The 18,172-nt window shown below is 43.5% G+C and overlaps 1 protein-coding gene across 3 annotated transcripts in view; it reads left to right on the forward strand.

The window, feature by feature from the left end:
* Positions 1–12,803, forward strand: part of Mmd (monocyte to macrophage differentiation associated) — a 76,362-nt gene extending 63,559 nt beyond the window's left edge. Inside the window, exons 8-9 of one of the 3 annotated variants that reach the window (XM_040749466.1) lie at positions 2,150–2,286; positions 12,536–12,803. In XM_040749466.1, coding sequence (XP_040605400.1) covers positions 2,150–2,255 — 106 coding nt within the window. In that variant the 3' untranslated portion in view covers positions 2,256–2,286; positions 12,536–12,803. Of the gene's footprint in view, positions 1–2,149; positions 2,296–12,535 lie in introns of those variants that run through there. The other 2 variants (XM_040749467.1, XM_040749469.1) reach the window with 2 other exon arrangements.
* The last annotated feature ends 5,369 nt before the right edge of the window (positions 12,804–18,172 follow it).

Raw genomic sequence — 18,172 nt, forward strand, 5'->3', positions numbered from 1 at the left:
AAGGGTTCCAAGAGCACAGATTAGGGTCAAATTCCTTGGCAAGTTACTTGGTATCTATAGGTGTCTAATTCTTAAAATAAAAGCACATCTCAGATTAGGATTTGTAGGAGAGAAAAAGATGTGCAGGCAACACTTGACACCCAAGAGGTTCAATAAATTGTACATAGGGATTTTCATTTTCTTTTTCCGAGCAATTGCCAACATTCACTGCTAGGTGGCAGCAACGAGCAGAGCTGCTGTTTCCAAAGGCTTTTATTTTTCACCCTAGACGCTAGGTAATCCTTCCTCTCTGCCAGTGCTCAGGCTGGCATTTAAAAATCCAGTGCTGCACACACAGACTTTGTGTTTTTTGATCCATCTGCTCCATGGAGAACTGTGAAACTCAGAAATACCTATTCCTAGCCAGGCATCCATAGGAGTTTTTAGATGATAAAACTTGGTGATAGCTAACCGTGCAGCTGGGCATTAAAGCAGCCAGACAACACTTAATTAGTCATCTGTGTCTGTAAGCTTACCTCTGTTATACACTGGGAAGGCTGCAAAGAGTTCAGAAATTCAAGTCCAGGCGGTGTGAGTTCATGTATCTGTACCAGCGTTAGCTTGGACAAATGATTTGGTCTCTCCGGACCCCATTTGCAGCTTTGTTGTGATGTGACACTTGTTTTGATGAAAACCGAGACAATGTCATGTACTTATGAAGTGTTCACTAGGTCTAAGTGATGATGCTTACTGGAGTGTGAGCTTTGGGGTCAGATGGATGTCGTTTTTGACATCCTAGCTCTTTCACCTGGAAGCTGTATGATCTAAAACTGTTAGGTTATACCTCTGTCTTCCTTAGGGTTTCTATTGCTGTGGTAAAACGCAATGATGAAAAGCATGTTGGGAAGAAAAGAGTTTATTTCAGTTCACCATTCCACATCACGTTCCATCATGAAGGGAAGTCAGGACAGGAACTCAAACAGGGCGGGATCCTGGAGGCAGGAACTGATGGAGAAACCACGGAGGAGTGCTACTTGCAGGTTGGCTCTCAGTTGCTTGCTCAGCCTGCCCCCTAGGATCACCTGCCCAGGGGTGGCCCCACCCACACTAGGCTGGAACCTCCTATACCAATCACTGGTTAAGAAAAAGCTCTGTAGACTTGCCTACAGGCCAATCATATGAAGACATTTTCTCAACTGAGTTCCTCTTCCCAGCTGTGTCTCGGTTTTTGTTGAGCTAACAGAAAAAACGAACTAGCACAACCTCAGAGCCCCATTTTCCTTGTGAGTTGCAGAATATTGGGAAAATTACAGAGGTATATATGCTATATATTTTACTTGTTGTTTAATATTGTTCTCCTTGAGCCAGGATTTGAGCATATGTCTCCAAAGTGGGGGAGGGGAGTCTATCCAAATATTAATTTCATTGAATTGTCAGGATGAATATGGAAGAAAAGCAGAGGCAAAACGGGAAAAGAATAAAGGTGAGATTAGCATTTTATATACTGTATCACAGGATTCCGTAGATACGCTAGGGTTAGATCACAGGTTTTTGTTTTTTGAGGGGTGGGGGCTGGAGTGTCTGAGCATCCGAGGCAATAAAGAAAGGGAAATATGGTTGGTTAGCTGACTCACAGTGCCGAGATACATGCAGAGGAATTCTGGAGAAGAAACCCAGCTCTTCCTAGTCCCGGTACTTGAGCCTCAGTAGCACATGGAGGATGTACAATGGTTGTCTAAGTGTTAGCTGCCCTCATCTCGGAGCACAGAGGAAGAGTCAGTCTAAGAACGAAGGCCACAATGAGGAAACTTTGGAGCTGAATTAAGCTGAGTATGAGGTTTCTAGGAGCCTGGAGAGCCAGAAACAGGAAGGAGTCTTTCCGTTGGACAAGCGCTGAAAGATCTGTATGGTCCCCCACACATCAAACACAGTGATTTTAAAGTACAAGGCCCATGCAGTGGAGATGTTCCCTTTCAGCCCAAAAGCACAGGAACTCGTGGTATGAGCGTCTGGAGGGGAGGGAGGCCTGGGGAGCAGTGTCCAAACAGCTGCTTTGTTTTATAGGCTTTCCCAACTGGACATCTGGCACTTAATGGCAATCTTCAGTGGGAAGTTAGTTGTCCTTTTATTGTTTTGTAAAGTGTGCTTTCTTCTGTTCTGTTTTCCCCAGGACTGAGAACAGTACCTCTCGGATGAAGAAAATGGTGAGAGGAGTTACAGAGGATGCTGCCTTCCCATCCACACCTTTTAATCCGCTCCAACCAGTAGAGACGTAGTCATGTGGCAAAAGGAAGCTTGGAAGCATGGGTGAAGAAGGGGGTGCTCTGGCTCTCAAATGGTTTGGGGGGAGGCACATCACCTTAACAGGACACCACCATCATTTTGTTCTTTACTCTGTGGCATCTCAGAGAGGGGACTCTCAGGGATGGAATGACAACTTTTAGCTCCTCAGTTTATAGAAGAAGACCAAGGTCGTGACTGCCATAATGTTCAGGTCATGTTGGCCACATAGGTAGCTTCTATTGGAGCAAGGGCCAATGCTCCTGGACTCCCAGGCTTTGGAAGAACATGTTGTTCCAGAGCATGGGTTATGAGCAGTAGAAGAGATCTGAGGAAGAATTTTTGGTCTCATTTCCCCAGGGCAATAAGCACATATGAAATAGCTGTAGGGAAACAGCCAGGGGCCTTTGCACAATCTAATAGCCATGTGTCTGCCTCCTGCTGTTACACTGGCTCCAACTCACCGGCTATAAACTCAGTGCAGCTCTTAGTGCTAGCCTGCTGCGGAAGATCTGCATTGTTGTAAGTAGGCCAGAGTTGTCCACAAGTAAATGTGCAGTCACATTTTTAACTGTCCAGTAGATGCCAGGTGTTCTATCAACAGCTGGGGCTCTGGCAGGATACCTCCTCATGAGAATCCAGGTCTAATAAATAGACAAGGGTCAAGAGTAACATCATAATACAGGAAAGCAACCTATGGGAACATGGAAAAAAAGTATTGAACCAGCCTGGGAGAGAGAAGGGATCAGGAAAGTTCTGGCAAAGAAAAACTAAGGGTGGAGTGGGTACTGAATTGGAGAAGGACTGGAGCATAGGAGACAATGGTAATCAGTGGATAAAGGTGTGCTGTGTGGAACCAAGATACATGTTCAGAAAAATGAAAATGGTTTGTTTTTCCTGAGTGAGTAGTGTGTAGAGGAGATATTGGGTACCGGGTAATAAGATGCTTCAACTGGTACCTTAAAATAACCAAAGTCATTTTCTTATAGTTCAGGGGACCAGACATCCAAGATCCAAGTTCCAATGGGGCTTCTTTACTCTCTGAAGACTTTAGGAGAGGGTCCTTCCTGGTCTCTTAGCTTGTGGTGACTTCGGGCGAGCCTTGACAGCCATGGGCTGTAGCAATGTCACTACCCCCTGTATCCATCATTCCACCAACAAACGTTGGCATTCCATGGGCTGCCAGTGTGTCACTAGATTCTGTCTCCATATCCCATGAGCAAGGCTTGGCATTCCATGGGCTGTCACTCTGTCACTAGCCTTTGTCTCCATCATCCCATAGCTTCTCAACCCTGAACTCTTGGCACTTTGTCTGTACACCCTCTCCTCTTCCTATAAGGTCAGCAGTCATTGAACTCAGGACCCAGTCCAATCCAGTTTGACCTTCTCTTTAAAACTTGCATCTACATGAGATTGGATTCTGAGCTCCTGGGTAGATTCCAGAGGAAAAACTCCATAGCTTTTATTAATTTTTAAAAAGGGTCCCTGATGCAAAAAAAAACCTTGAATTATTGCCTAGATAATTTTGATTTGGGAAAGGAACAAGAATCATTGTTCATTTTAACCAACACTCTGTCACCCAGTTCTTAACCCCAAAGTCAGTCTGAGCAAGGGCTGATAACACTTCCTAGCATTTGGTTGTCTGAGGCCCCTAGGACTCTTTGCCAAAATATGTCCAGTCAACAGGTGGAGACAGGAAGCAGAAAGTGGCTGGGAGTTGTCTCTCTGCTCCTCTCAAGGTCTCTCATCTGTAAAATGAGGCACAAATCTTCAAAGCTGTTGGGGGACAAAGTGCTCAGCATCAACAACTGAGAACAAGTTCTCCAGGCTGTAAAGACCTCACGCTGTAGAGGAAGATACTAGATACTCCAGTTACTCCTGTTGCCATTCACACCAGCATCATGGCTCTTCTCCTTCCTTTTTCATTTTCACATTCTCTCTCTCTCTCTCTCTCTCTCTCTCTCTCTCTCTCTCTCTCTCTCTCTCTCTCTCTCTCTCTCTCTCTCATCCTTCCTGTCTCTCTCTTAGAAGCAGAAAGAGTGCAGGATAAACTTGCCAGCATCTGCTTCCTTCTACTATAGACAAGGGAGGCAGGGGTGAAGGAATATTCAAATGTTCCATCCTCTTGGGACTTTGCCCTAAACCAGCTGGCTTCCAAGGACATGGAGGTGTTTCTTGGAAGTCTTCATGCCCAGGAGGTTGAAATGAGCTAATTAGTAATCTCAATTAGATTTGAATTTCTGCATATAACACTTGGAGTTATTGCCGTGCTCCCAGGGACAGTGGAGTGAATAGTCACCCATCTTCAGGACTTTAGCACCCTTTGGGCTCTTCTGCCCTGGACAGACATAACCTGGCTACAACAGCCCAGGGTAGGAGCCTCATTTCTTAGCTGCCATCTGTTTCCTAAGAACTGACTTTGGGACCAGTTCTTGGTACAATTCTCTTACCTTTGCATCCTCAATGAATATGATATGTGCAGTCTGGCTAGGAATCACAGCAGGGGGAAAGGATTTGGTGATCTGGATATCTGAGCTCTGGTGGCTTTGAATAAGTCACTTCTGGTTTTTGGTATTCAATTTTTGCCAACTATAAAAGTAAAAATACAATGTATTGGGCTGAGAAGATGTCTTCTAGACACTTAGCAAGCATGAGGACTTGTGTTTGACCCATAGAACTCATACAAAAAAAATCTGGCTGTGATAGAATCCACTGCTGGGGAAGTGGAGGCAGGAGGGCTCAGGGGCTCACTGGTCAGCCAGCCTAACCTACATGGTGAGTTCAAGACCCGTGAGAGGCCTCGTTTCAAAACCAGGTAGATGGCACTTGAGGAACAGCACCCACTGTTCTCTGTGCTCCACATGTACACATGAACATCTGCACTCCCACACATAGGAACATGTGCACACATGGAAATCTTGTGTTTCATTTTTTGGCATTAGGTATTTTAATAATTTGACTTGATAGTGAAGAGAAACATCCTAAGTATCATATTGTTCTTGGAAGAACCTTGCCAATTTCCGTTACAAGACAATTTCTGTTATGTGACTCACGAAAGCAACAATTTAGAAAGAACATGACCCAAGAACGCAATTGAACTCAATGATATTGGGACAATAACTGTGAATAAACAACCCATTTATGGGGAGACAGAGTCTTCAGATGCAAGATGAAATTATTTTAAAATAATATTTTACTAATGCTTTGAGAATTCCATACAATGTACTTTGATCGTATTCACTCCCCAACTCCTCTCAGATTCCACATCTTTCTACTAGTTTTTGTCTCCTCTCCTCTCTTCCATCTCCTCTCTTCTCATTTCCCCTCATCTTTCTTTAAAATTCATCAAGTACAATCTGTATTCTTCAAATACTGGGGTATGGGATCTTCCCTAAGGTATGGCTGACCTATCAGGGGTCACGTCCTTTAAAGAAAACAGTCTCTTCCTCTCCCAGCAGCTATCAAATGCCAATAGCTCCTCAGTGAGGGATGGAACTTAGTGACTACTCCCTTCCATGTTGGGTTTTTTAACTGCTTTGAGGTGTCGTGCACTGTCACAACCACTGTTAGTTCATACGTGCAACTGTCCTGTTGTGTCTGGAAGACATTCTTTCCTTGTCATCTACCACCTCTGGCTCTTAAACCTTTCTGCCTCTTCTTTTGAGATGATCCCTGAGCCTTGGGGATGTGTGTGTAGATGTCCCATTTAGGGCTGAACACTTCACAGTTTCTTATTCTTTATACCTTTATCAGCAGTGGGTCTCTGTGTTAATTACCATCTACATTGAGGAAGGTTCTTCCTATACAGCCTAGGCTGATCTTAAATTTGGCAGCCCCTGCCTCAGCCTTCTGAGTGATGGAACCACAGGTATACACCACCATTCCTGGAAGAAAATATTCTCTTATGTATGGGTTCTTTTGGAGGACGGGATCCATGGCCATCATGACTTTTCTCCAAAGCATCTGTAACCAACAGAGATTAATAACTAAGAGCGATCCCTTGGTTCTTCAGGAATGTCATGCACCTAAATGTCAAGCAGCTTTCTGTGGATTGCCTACTGCACACAGGGTCCTTGGGTATGGCCCAAGGCTTCAAAAGCAAATAAGACCCCTTCCAGACCTTTAGAGAAAGGATTGCATAGGATGTAACATATAATACAACGAGATATAATAGTGATATCCTCAGTAGAACAGCAATGACGCTCACAGGATGTCTGGGGAACATAGAACTCTTAGGAATGTTTGGAAATTCTGTCTTACCTCCAGAGGAGTTGTGAATTGTTAGAAAAAGAGGAGTCTGGGGACTTTTACCGCAGGAAGCCTACACCCTCAAGTTCATCTGTGGCCTTCTCGTGTCCAGCACCGCCTGTCTGTCTCTTTCCTTCTGCTGCCATCCACATTGTGGATCTTCGATGGGCATGGGCCTCTTCTTTCCTGTCTGTCTGCATCTTCCTCAGACTTCTTCAGGGTCAGATACTCCACAAGGTTTCTCAGCTCTCTTTTTTTTCTCACCCTTTCCTGGTGGCCTCCCATGACCTAGTCTATGATCAGCATTCCAGGAAGGTGGATGTCAGAGATGCTGCTATATGATCATGGCTCACACCATGTTACTCTAGTTCCTGTGGAGACATTAGCAGTCCCCATTGACCAGGTCACCCATCAAAAAGCACTGTTGTGGAGGGTATGCAGGGAGAGATTCAGGCGTATTTACACTGGTGTATGGTAGGCCCGGGACAGACTGTACAGTGGACTTGAACACCAGTCCCAGTTCTCTCACTTACCCGTAGGGTCCAGGCCTTTCCATAATGTCACTACCTGCAGTCCAGGCCACCACCACCTCTGCCATGGTCTGTTCCACTCAGCTTGCGTGCAAGTCTCGTTCTAATTCATTTGCCATATGGCAGCCAGAGGGATCATTTTTAAATGTAAGCCAGAGCAAGCCTCCCCTCTGCTAAAACTTTCCAAATATTTTCACTGCTTCCAGGATAAAACCCGAGCTTCAGACCATGCCCTGTAACCTCTTCCATGCATTGGCATCTGCCTTCTTCTCCGTCCCTGTACCTGATCCCTCTGCATCCCACCAAGCCCCCTGATGTGTTCATCCCTCCATCCAACTTCTTCCCACTTGCTGCCTTACTTCTCTGCTCTTTCCTCAGATGGAGGCTTGGTTTCTTCCCCTTATGAATTGTGTCTCTTCACAATTTTCATTAGAATCTGAAGTCGCCCTGTTCATTCGCTTACCTGTCTTCCCTGCCATGGTCATTACCATTCACTGCTCCATCCCTGTCATTTAGAATACAGACTAGCTGGCAAAGAGAGGATTAATAATACTTGTTGAATGGTTATGGTGAAAGACATGTGATACGTCTGAGGCCCCATGCTTCTTTAGCAGAAAAACAAAGAAAGGAGAAATGGCTGCATAGGTAATCGTCTATGACCCTGAGAAAAGCTAAGCAGACAGTGCAATTACAGTCATGCGACTGTTAAAGATCTGCAAAGTCAGGGGCTGGGGAGATGGCCCCATTGGTAAAGTGCTTGTAACACAAACGTGAGGACCAGATTCCAGTTCAAAAGCCCACATTTAATGGCAGAAAGACACTTAAGGAGAAATGCTCAGCGTCCTTAGTCATCCAGACAATGCAAATCAAAACCACTCTGAGATTCCATCTTACACCGATCAGAATGGCTAAGATCAAAAACACTGATGACACCTTATGCTGGAGAGGATGTGGAGAAAGGGGAACACTCCTTTATTGCTAGTGGGAGTGCAAATTTGTACAGCTGCTGTGGAAATCAGTATGGTGATTTCTCAGAAAATTAGGGATCAACCTACCTCAAGACGCTACAATACCACTTTTGGGCATATACCCAAAGGAGGTACATTCACATCACAACTATGTTCATAGAAACATTATTCGTAATAGCCAGATCTTGGAAACAACCCATATGCCTCTCTCAACTGAAAAATGAAAAAAGAAAATGTGGTAATTTACACAATGGAGTACTACTCAGTGGTAAGATACAATGACATCCTAAAATTTGCAGGCAAATGGACAGAACTAGAAGAAAATCATCCTGAGTGAGGTAACCCAGAGTCAGAAAGACAAATATAGTATGTACTCACTCATAAGTGGATACCAGACATAAATCAAAAGATACTCAGTCTATAATCCACAACCCCAGAGAAACTAGCACCCTCTTCTAGAAATGGAAGGAGATGCAGAAATCTACAACTAACCATTGGACCAAGCTCCTGGAGTACAACTGATGTGAAAGAGGAGTGATAATATGAACAAAGGAATCAAGACCATGATGGGGAAACACACAGAATCATCTGACCCAAGCTAGTGAGAGATCACTGAGTCTGGTTTGACAAAGAGGGAACCCACATAAGAATGGATTAGACTCCCTTAATATGGGTGATAATGTGTGTCTGGGACAGTATATGAGGCCATTGGCAGTGGATCCAAGATCTAACACTAATGCACAGACTGACGTAGTGGAGCCCATTCTATATGGAGGGTTACCTTGCTCAGCCTAGACACAGGGGTGTGGGGGATGGAGAGGTGCCTTGGTCCTGCCTCAACAAGATGATGAGACAGACTTAGTAAACTTCCTACAGGAAGCTTTACCCTCTCTGAGGAGCTGATGGGAGGTGGGAGTGTGGGGGCAGCCGGAGGAAAGGAGGGAGGGGGAACTGGGATTGGAATGTAAAAAATAAATTAATAAAAAAAGAAAAGAACAAAACAGAAAAGCACCCATTTAAAAGTTGGGTGTGTACCACACACCTGTAATTCCAGCCCCAGCAAGCTGAGACTGGAAAACCCCTTGGACTTGCTGGCCAGCCAGTATAGCTACTCCGGCAAGCCCCAGGTGGTCAGTGAGAGACCCTATTTCAAAATATAAAGTGAGGAGCAGTTGAGGAAGATGCCAAGTGATGCCCTCTGGCCTCCATATATGCATGTACACACATGCACCTGCACGTACACACAAAGGAGGGCAAAGTCCGGTAGCATAAAGATTGTTACTAAAATCATAATTGTAGGCTAAAAATGTATTTTCATCAAGATTTAGGAAAGAAAGGTGGGAGAAAGAAATTTTTAAAAACACGTAAGTCTAAGTAAAATGATAGGCATTCATTCGTAAACGGAACTGTACACCCCAAGGGGTTCAAAAGTGAAGTCTGTTGCTCAGGCCTTGAATGTGTGTAAGTATGTATGCATGTTTGTATGTATGAATGTATATGTATATACTTCCTATGCATCTGTTTCACTCTGAATATCTCCACCACACTCACAATTCATTTAGTTACACATAGGCACCATCCTACCTCTATTGTTAGCAGTCAGACAGCATAACAGGTAAACGGTGACTGCAGGGATGAGTCACTGAGTCAGGCTAAGGGCATGCTCCCTGATATCTCCTGAAATATTTAGTTCCCAATTAGATCAGTTGCTTAAACTCTCTCCTCTTTCTTAGGTAAGATAATGACCATGATGCCCGTTACGTAGGATTCTGGAATGGGGTAGAATTTTTTTCCCCTACCAGATCCATCATCCCATTAAAAAATATAGTTCACATGACGCTTGTAGTCTTTTCTTAATCCACAATCTGTACAAGCCACTGAAAGTAATAAACATAATTTAAGTGCTATGTCCTTCCTAATTAAAATCTACCCCAAAAGGGATTCCAGAGTTATTTTAGTCGATGTGGCAGAGGAAGTTCCATTATACAAATCCAAGCTTCTAAACCAAGCCCAAGGGGAGATGTGCCACCCATGTGTGTATCATATGCATGTAGCATAAGTTGGGGACGCTACCAGGAATGCACAGTTGGTCCTGAGAGGGTCGAGGGATCTGAATTTCCAAAGGCAACTGCTGACAGAGCTAGTGGGAGTTGCCTTTGAGGTTCCTGTGGCTGGTAAAGAGACCTGCAGTCTGCCCTGGCCTTCTCTGGTGGTTCTGAAGAAACACACTTGAATGGTTTTTCCATGAGGGAATGTTGTCTGAGCTCTCTCAGCGGAGGCCCCACATGCTTGGCGACCCTTCTTGGAAACTCTGGTTGCCAGCGCAGCTGTATCAGTCTGGCTTCCCTAGAAAAGAAGGAAGGCAGTCAGCAAGCCTTCTGCTCACCCAGGGGCTCCCTTCCAGGGACAATCCACACAGGAAACCAATCGAGAGAGGGCAGATGACAGTAGAAGGAGGGCAGAGAAAGGACAGCTCAGAAAAGTAAGGGGCTTTTCAAAGCTTAAGTTGCGTCTCTCTGAGGGTGGGTTTTGCTTTTCAAGGGCAACAGATTATTCCTGTGTGGGAGGACTGTTGGCAGAAGTCTGAAGATAATTTGGAGCATGCTTTCCATTTTCACAGAATTCTTCCCATCACCTGGCCATGAACCCTCACCATCACTCTGTGTTTTTTCAAATGGACATCAATGTTTCGATAAAGCTCCTACTCCTTGAAAGGAGAAGACAATGTTACATAGATTAGGGTAGATAAATTGTTAAGGTGGTGTCATACTTAATTACAGGTGTCAACTTGACATACCCTAGAGTCACCTAAGACAGGAGTTCCAGCTGAGGGACTCTCCAGATCACAATGGCCTTGGAGGATTCTGTTCATTGTTAATTGGTATAGAAGAGCCCAGCCCACTATGTGCGTCACCATTCCCTAGGCATGTTATCCTGGGCTATATAAGAAAAGCTAACCAACAAATGACCCAGCAAGTGAATCTCCATGGTTTCTGCCTTAAGGTCCTGCTTGAGTTCTGCCATGATTTCTCTGAGTGATGGACTATGACCTAGAAGCACAGGCCAAATAAACCCTTTCCTTTTATAAGTTGCTTTTGGCTAGAATTTTATCACAACAATAAAAAGAACCTAGAATAGTGAGAAAAAACATGGAGCATGCCTTTATCTTCAGTATTTGAAAGGTGGATGCAGGAACATCATGAGTTCAAGGGCTATCAAGGGTTTCATAGTGAGACCTTGTCTCAAAATGAAAAGATAAAGGGATTCCCTACTCAACAGGGAGAGCGGTGGTGGTGGTTGTCGTCATTGTAGTTCTGAGGAGGTTCAGAACAACTTAGATTGTTTAAAGTGTAAAGGAAGAAAGGATGATGAGCAGGAAAATAAAGATAAGAAAATAGAAAAATCACTTACATCTGACCTAAAGAAGAGTCCTTGGTCCACCCAGCTCAACCTCCAAGATAGCTGCTAGGCAACAGAATAAGGGCTGGGAAGGTGTCCAGGTAAGCTGGCTTGAAGCCCTATATGCTAATATGTACAGATTCTAGTTGATGTAGGGGGACACCAAAGCTGAAAGAAATGGAAGACAAGAACAGACTAGGTGATCAATAAGATGACTTCGGGATGCAGAGACCCCACTCCTAGAGGCCATGTCTAGGAAGACAGCTAAATCTTCAAAGAACAAGATGAACTCCATGAACCTAGTCTCAAATATCCCAGAGATTAGCACAGGCCTGAGGTCAACATGTGGATTGAAACTCTACCATTCACTATCATAGGACTGATAATTTACACCCGACTCTAATGTATGACCTTTAGAAAGATGCAGAGGGGAGAAAGATCGTGAACATTTGTCTTTTGAATTTATCTTCAAAGGTATTGCTGAACCTATTTTAATTTAGAAAAGAAGAAATTACCTTTAATTTGATAATTAAGTTTTGAGGGACTGAAATGAAGATGAAATCAGTTATAGATATTTTGAAGAGATTCATTTGCCCCCACCATTGAGTTGTCACATCCATTCTTGACCTGTCTATCATAATAACTTTCTGCAACTGTACAAGCTATTTCCCTGTGTGTTAACGTTTGTGAACTTTATATGAGATCATTTTGTAAGCATGAGTTTTCTGGGCCAGCAGGTCCCATGGCCCTTGAGCCCCAAATGAACATACAGATGCTGTATTAATTATGAAACGGTTGGCTGATGACTAGGGCTTCTTATTGTTTAGCTCTGTCTTACTTATTAATCCATTTCTATTAATCTATGTATTTCCACATGGTCTAATTTTACTGGAGAAGAGTTCAGACCTCTAACTCCTTTGGCAGTTGACATTGTGACTGCTAAGCATCTCCACAGAGAAGAGAGCGATTTCCTGTTTGTCCCTGCTTATATCCTGATTCTACCCAACTATATCACTTCCTGTCTGGCCAATCAGCCAATCAGTGTTTTATTCATTAACCAATAAGGAAAACATTAACATAAGAACAAACCCCATGAAAATCAGAATAGATGGTATTATTTTCACTTTCTAGGTGTGGGGACAGAGGAGGAGAAGGAAGAAGAAGAGGAAGAAAGCTCAACAACAGTAGGAGCATTGACCAAGTTCAGCAACATAAAGGAGCCATTTCAACAAAGTAGTGCTGGAACTCAGTCTCTTATAGTGGTTTTCAACTGAATGATTTCTGATGGGAAATCCTGTTACCACTGGTGGTTTAGTGGGTAAACATCAGGGATGTAGCTGAACATTCTGTGATGCTCAAGGCAGTTCCCCCTAATAAATTGTCTGGCCAGAAATGTCAATAGTGTCAATGTGAAGAAACCTTCTACCATGTGACAAAAGGTTCTGAGGATGGAAAACATCTCTCTCTTTCCACACTTAAGAAAATGGACAAGGAGGCCAGGCGTTGGTGGCGCACGCCTTTAATCCCAGCACTCGGGAGGCAGAGGCAGGCGGATCTCTGTGAGTTCGAGGCCAGCCTGGTCTACAAAGTGAGTTCCAGGACAGCCTCCAAAGCTACAGAGAAACCCTGTCTCGAAATACCAAAAAAAAAAAAAAAGAAAAAAAAAGAAAATGGACAAGGATCAGAAATTTAATAAGCTCCAAGCAATAAACCTCCTTGCTAGAGACATCACCTTATTTGAGTTTTGTTTCCAAAATTCTGTGGGGGTGTTGGAGGTCTTGCCAAAGAATGAATCTCTACAGCAGGAGAATACCTAGCATTGTTTGGAAAGCAGCTAGCTTTTAACTTCCTCTCTTCTGTCTAGTGTAATTATTTTTAGCACGAGGCAACTTTTAAAAAGTAATAATATTGGCTAGAAAGCCATAATTTGGTTCTTCTACTGACTGTCTTATTTTTTAAGGTAGTAAAATAAATATAAATCAGAAAAAAGAGTAGTTATCATAATGCTCTTAAGTTTCCATTAATTTTTCTGTTTGTTGTTTTTAAGACAGTATCTCATTATATAGCAGAGGATGTTTCAGACTTCAGGGTGCAGAGATTATAGGCACGCACTACTAGATCTTTCTTGTAGTATACTTCGTGTTTATGCAGTGTATACATGTGTGTGTGTTTTAATACGTTTGTATATGTGTGGTACATATGCATGTACATGTGTGTAGAAGCCAAAGGTCAACCTCCAGTGCCATTTTTCAGGAGCCATCCACCTTATTTTTTGAGACAGCCTCTACCTGGTACCTGGGACTTGCTGATTAGACTGACTGGCCATTGAGCCCCAGGGATCCTCCTGCCTGTTTTCCCAGTGCTGCCTCCACTTGCTTTTTATATGGGTACTGGGGAAGAACTTGGGTCCTAAAGCTTGGATGACATGTACATCACTGACTCAGTATTCTCCCCAGTTTCTCATTAGTATATTTTTAAAGGGAAAAACTCACACTTGAGTATTGGCTTGTTTCAAAAATATTTTTATTATAGATTTTATCTTTATGCCTTAACATAGGTGAATTTTTGCTGACTGTCAAAATCGCACTTTTTAGCCCATTCCATTAATAGGGTAGCTTCTCACATCAGGTTTTTTTTTTTTTGTATGCGGACAATTGGAGAACATTCAATAATCTAATTTCTAAAATTTTCTTTCACATATAGCAACAGGTTTACAAATAGGAATTTTCCAAAAAGAATTTGAATATTCATGTGTGTTCAAGATCTGCAGTGATTCATTTAAAAAGATCCCATTTCCCAATAGATTCTTCCAAATTATGACACTCCCAAAGCTTTTGTTTCCCTCCGGGGTCTAGTCTAGCAGTGTTCCAAGTTTCTACAACTAAAATTTTCCACTAAAATACCTTCAGCAGAAATTTCATAATGCTGATTATATTTGGTAAATGTTTAGATAAATTTATTCTAAGAAAAGATAAAATAGTTAGACAATAAAGAATATTAACATTATCTCCTTCCAGATCACGTCAAGCTAGGCATGGTGGCACACTCCTGTAAGCCTAACACTTGTAATGTGAAGACAGCGATATGAAGGGTTCAGTGTCACTCTGAGCTACATAAGTAGTTAAGAGCCAGTCTGGGATACATGAAATCCTATTACAACGGGACAGAACGAAACAAAATTCACTTCTGAACAATTGACCTTTTACTACCTGTATCTGGGCCTGACCCATCTCTGCCCTGAGCCTTTGGTGTGCTCCTATTGAGGGTGATCCCTTGAGGAGGTGTTTCATTAGGGTTGGGCTATCTGTGGCAAGTAGACTGCAGTAAATAATGGTGCTCCAAGATTCAATTCTTCTCTGAGTTTGTCGTGTTTCATGTGTATGTATGTGTGTGCATCATGTGGATACATGTCTACAAGCATGTATATGTCATGGATTTAGGGATCAGAGGCCAACTTCAGTTGTTGTTTCTTAAGGGTAATCCACCTTGTTTTGTTTTTGTTGTTTTGAGACAGGGTCTCTCATTGGCCTGGGAGTTGTCAGGTAGGCTAGGATGTCTGTCTGGCCAACTGGGGTTGCAAGTGCCCAACACCACACCCAACTTTTTCCATTTCTACTTACTATTTAATTTTTTCCTTTTTTTTTTTTTTTTTTGAGGCACAGTTTCTCTGTGGCTTTGGAGGCTGTACTGGAACTAGCTCTTGTAGACCAGGCTGGTCTCGAACTCACAGAGATCCACCTGCCTCTGCCTCCTGAGTGCTGGGATAAAGGCATGAGCCACCAATGCCCGGCTGTACAACTACTTTCTTTATTCATTCTGGGGGATGAAACTCAGGTCCTCATTTTTGAAACCAGCCTCCCATTCCTTCATTGTGTTTCTCACTTAATCCTTCATCAAAAAACAAGAAGGATTTATTGTGTTTCCTTAAAAAAATCTTTGCAAGCCAAATCTGTGCAAACACAGAAACACATTTTAAAAAGATCACACAATGAGGTAGCTAAGGTTTGATCCAGTCACAGCCCATGCATCAAGTCTGTGTCCTCAGAGATGCTGGCATCTCTTGGGCTAGTGCCATCCTATGGACCAATGCACTTAATCTTTATTATAGGAAGTTAAGCATCATAAGAGAAGGACATACGCAGCCTTGAGTGGAAATGGATGGAATTCTAAGGAAGGAGCAACCACTGGCAACATGGGAGACTATGGGACACTTCCAAGAAAGTGATTTCAATTTATAATGAAGAGTAGGTAGGATACAGATATTTAGAGTGTATGTATTCTCCATCCTAGGAGAGAGTAGACAGAAGGGATGAAGGTCTTCCTGTGCTCATTTCTCCATCTGTAAAACAAGAATCAGTCCAGCTTTGTTATTTTGGCCTAGTATGAGGAAATAGGCAAAGTAAGAGAGGATACCACATTGGGCTGGAAAGCAGGAGCTGTTGGAATGTGATTGTGTGTTGCAAAATGTGTGCAGCATTCTGCAAGGCACCTTTCTTCTCAAAACCATAGACTTCTCATGGAAAGAGTGAAGACATTTGCTAAATGGAATGTAGAAAGTGCACCTTCAGATTCAAATATTATGTTGTGATGCTAGGGGGTCAGTATTTGAAGATGGGAAATTATATTGATTTTTTGATGACGGGGTCTCAAAACCATGGCACATATATGATGCCACTGTCAAAGGGCCAGGGGTCTTGGCTGCCATTTGGCAGCCATCCTCTGCCTAGCGACATGCCACTCATCTTCACTTTCCCTGGTGCCATTCCCTCCTCGTGTCCATGTGCAGTTACCCTCCTGCACACAGAGGGAGGGAAGGGTGAGAGCTGGGCGGGGGGAGATAAGAGAGGATAAGGGGGAGATGAAAGACCATAAGATTGAGAGGGGGAAGGGCCCTCAGCACACAAATATCTCAGATCCAAGGCTCCTACCGGGAGCTGGGAGACCAAGGAACGGCTCACCTTCTTTCTGAACGCCCACCTGTCTCCTCTTTCAAATCGCATCCCCCTATTTCTAAGTGTCATCTTCATTCAAAAGACTGAAAAGCCTTTGGTCTTCTAAGAGTTCTTTCATGAGTCTCTTCCGTGTCTCCGCTCCTGCTCTGGTCTGTCTGTAGTTGTGGGAGAAGGCGACCTGAAAGGAAGGTTCTACAGTGCTGCCCACTCAAGAGGGAGGCAGCTGCAGACAGCTGCATTGCCAGGAAGCTTTGTCAAAGAGCACTCATTTTAACTGCAAAGTTCTGAACAGAAAAACGGGGGAGAACTCAATTCCAGGTGAAGGAGGTTCATTTTGGAAAAGGCAGCCCTGTCTGGGATGGAGTCAGCCCCAAATTGTCATCTCCTTTGCAAATCACAGTCTTCCATTTCAGGGGGAATGGATGGCAAAGCACTGGGGCACATACTGGGGACTCAACAGACTGCTTCCCGCATTCATTTTCTTGAATTTATTTGAGATGATTTAGTTTATTCGAGATGATTTAGTTATGGCTGAGGACATTTGAGTGTGTGTGCAGAGGACTAGAGTGACGCGTGCCGCCCGCAACCCACAGGGACTGAGGCTGGGTCAGGATGCAGCCACTTAGGAACAGAGATGTCAGCTCGTCTTGCCACAGAGGTCTGTCCCAGTTCTCAGACGTTGAGGCTTGCCATCAGGAAATCTGTTTCTCTGTTTGTTCTGCCCTGAATACCTCCCAGGGTTCCTAAAAGGGCTGTGATGAAAACCAGGTGAGGGAGGGAATGTTGTTCATCTTGCTCAGTGATATTCAAACATGGTGGGATTCTCATCATAGAGAAGGGAGCAAGTCATCTCCCTCCTCTCTCCCCAACTGCTGCTTCCTCGGACAAGTTCATGGAAAGACCTTTCACATTCCCTCTTCCCTCGCACTCCTTTCCAAGATGTAAGATCCTGACAAAAAGACAACGGGTTTCTGGAGAATGAAGCTGGATTGTATCTGTGCCTTGTGACTCATGCTAAAAGGTCCCCCGATCTACTTCCAAGGAAAACTGCTCAGTTTCTAATTGACTGATGACTGCAGGTTCAACTATAGGGCACAGATGTCCAGTTTTTTATATCTGGGAATTCATTGTCAGTAGTGGTTTGGAGGTTCTCCATAGTGAATTGGGGGATGCACTCTGAGTGGAGAGGTTACAGAGGTGAAACAAAGCTATGTTGGCAAAAAAAAGTACTGTTTATTTATGCATATACAAAATTGGGGTGGCTTTGGGGATGATGGAGGTAGAAAAGTCTCCAGTGTTTATACTACTTCACCTTGGGGGTGGAAGGTGATGGTTGTTAGGTCTTAGTTACTTTTCCAGTTATGGTGATAAAATATTCAGACATTTGCAACTTAGGCAGGAAAGGTTTAATTATTACCACAATTCCAGGGTTTTGTCTATCATAATGGGACAGTCACAGGAACTTGAGGCCACTGGCCAGGTTACATCTGTAGTCAAAAATGGAGAGTCATGAATGCTCAGCTCATAGTCCAGGGTCCTGTCCCACGGAATGGTGCCACTATGATGGGTGGGTGAGTCTTCTTAGCTCCATTAACCTATGGTCACCCCACAAAGATATGCCCAGAGGCTCATCTCCCAGTTAATTCTAGGCATCACAAGGTTGACAGTTGACATTAACCATCACAGGGGTGTATTGGTGACTTTTGTCATTGAGGTAACCAGCTAGATAGCGGATATATATTTAATATTTAAATATATATATTTTAAAAACATAAAGAATGTAGCAATCATTTTGCTCGATGGTTGCAGGGCATTT

Source organism: Mesocricetus auratus, unplaced genomic scaffold (genome assembly GCF_017639785.1).
Source record: "Mesocricetus auratus isolate SY011 unplaced genomic scaffold, BCM_Maur_2.0 Super-Scaffold_100007, whole genome shotgun sequence".
Lineage (NCBI taxonomy): Eukaryota > Metazoa > Chordata > Mammalia > Rodentia > Cricetidae > Mesocricetus > Mesocricetus auratus.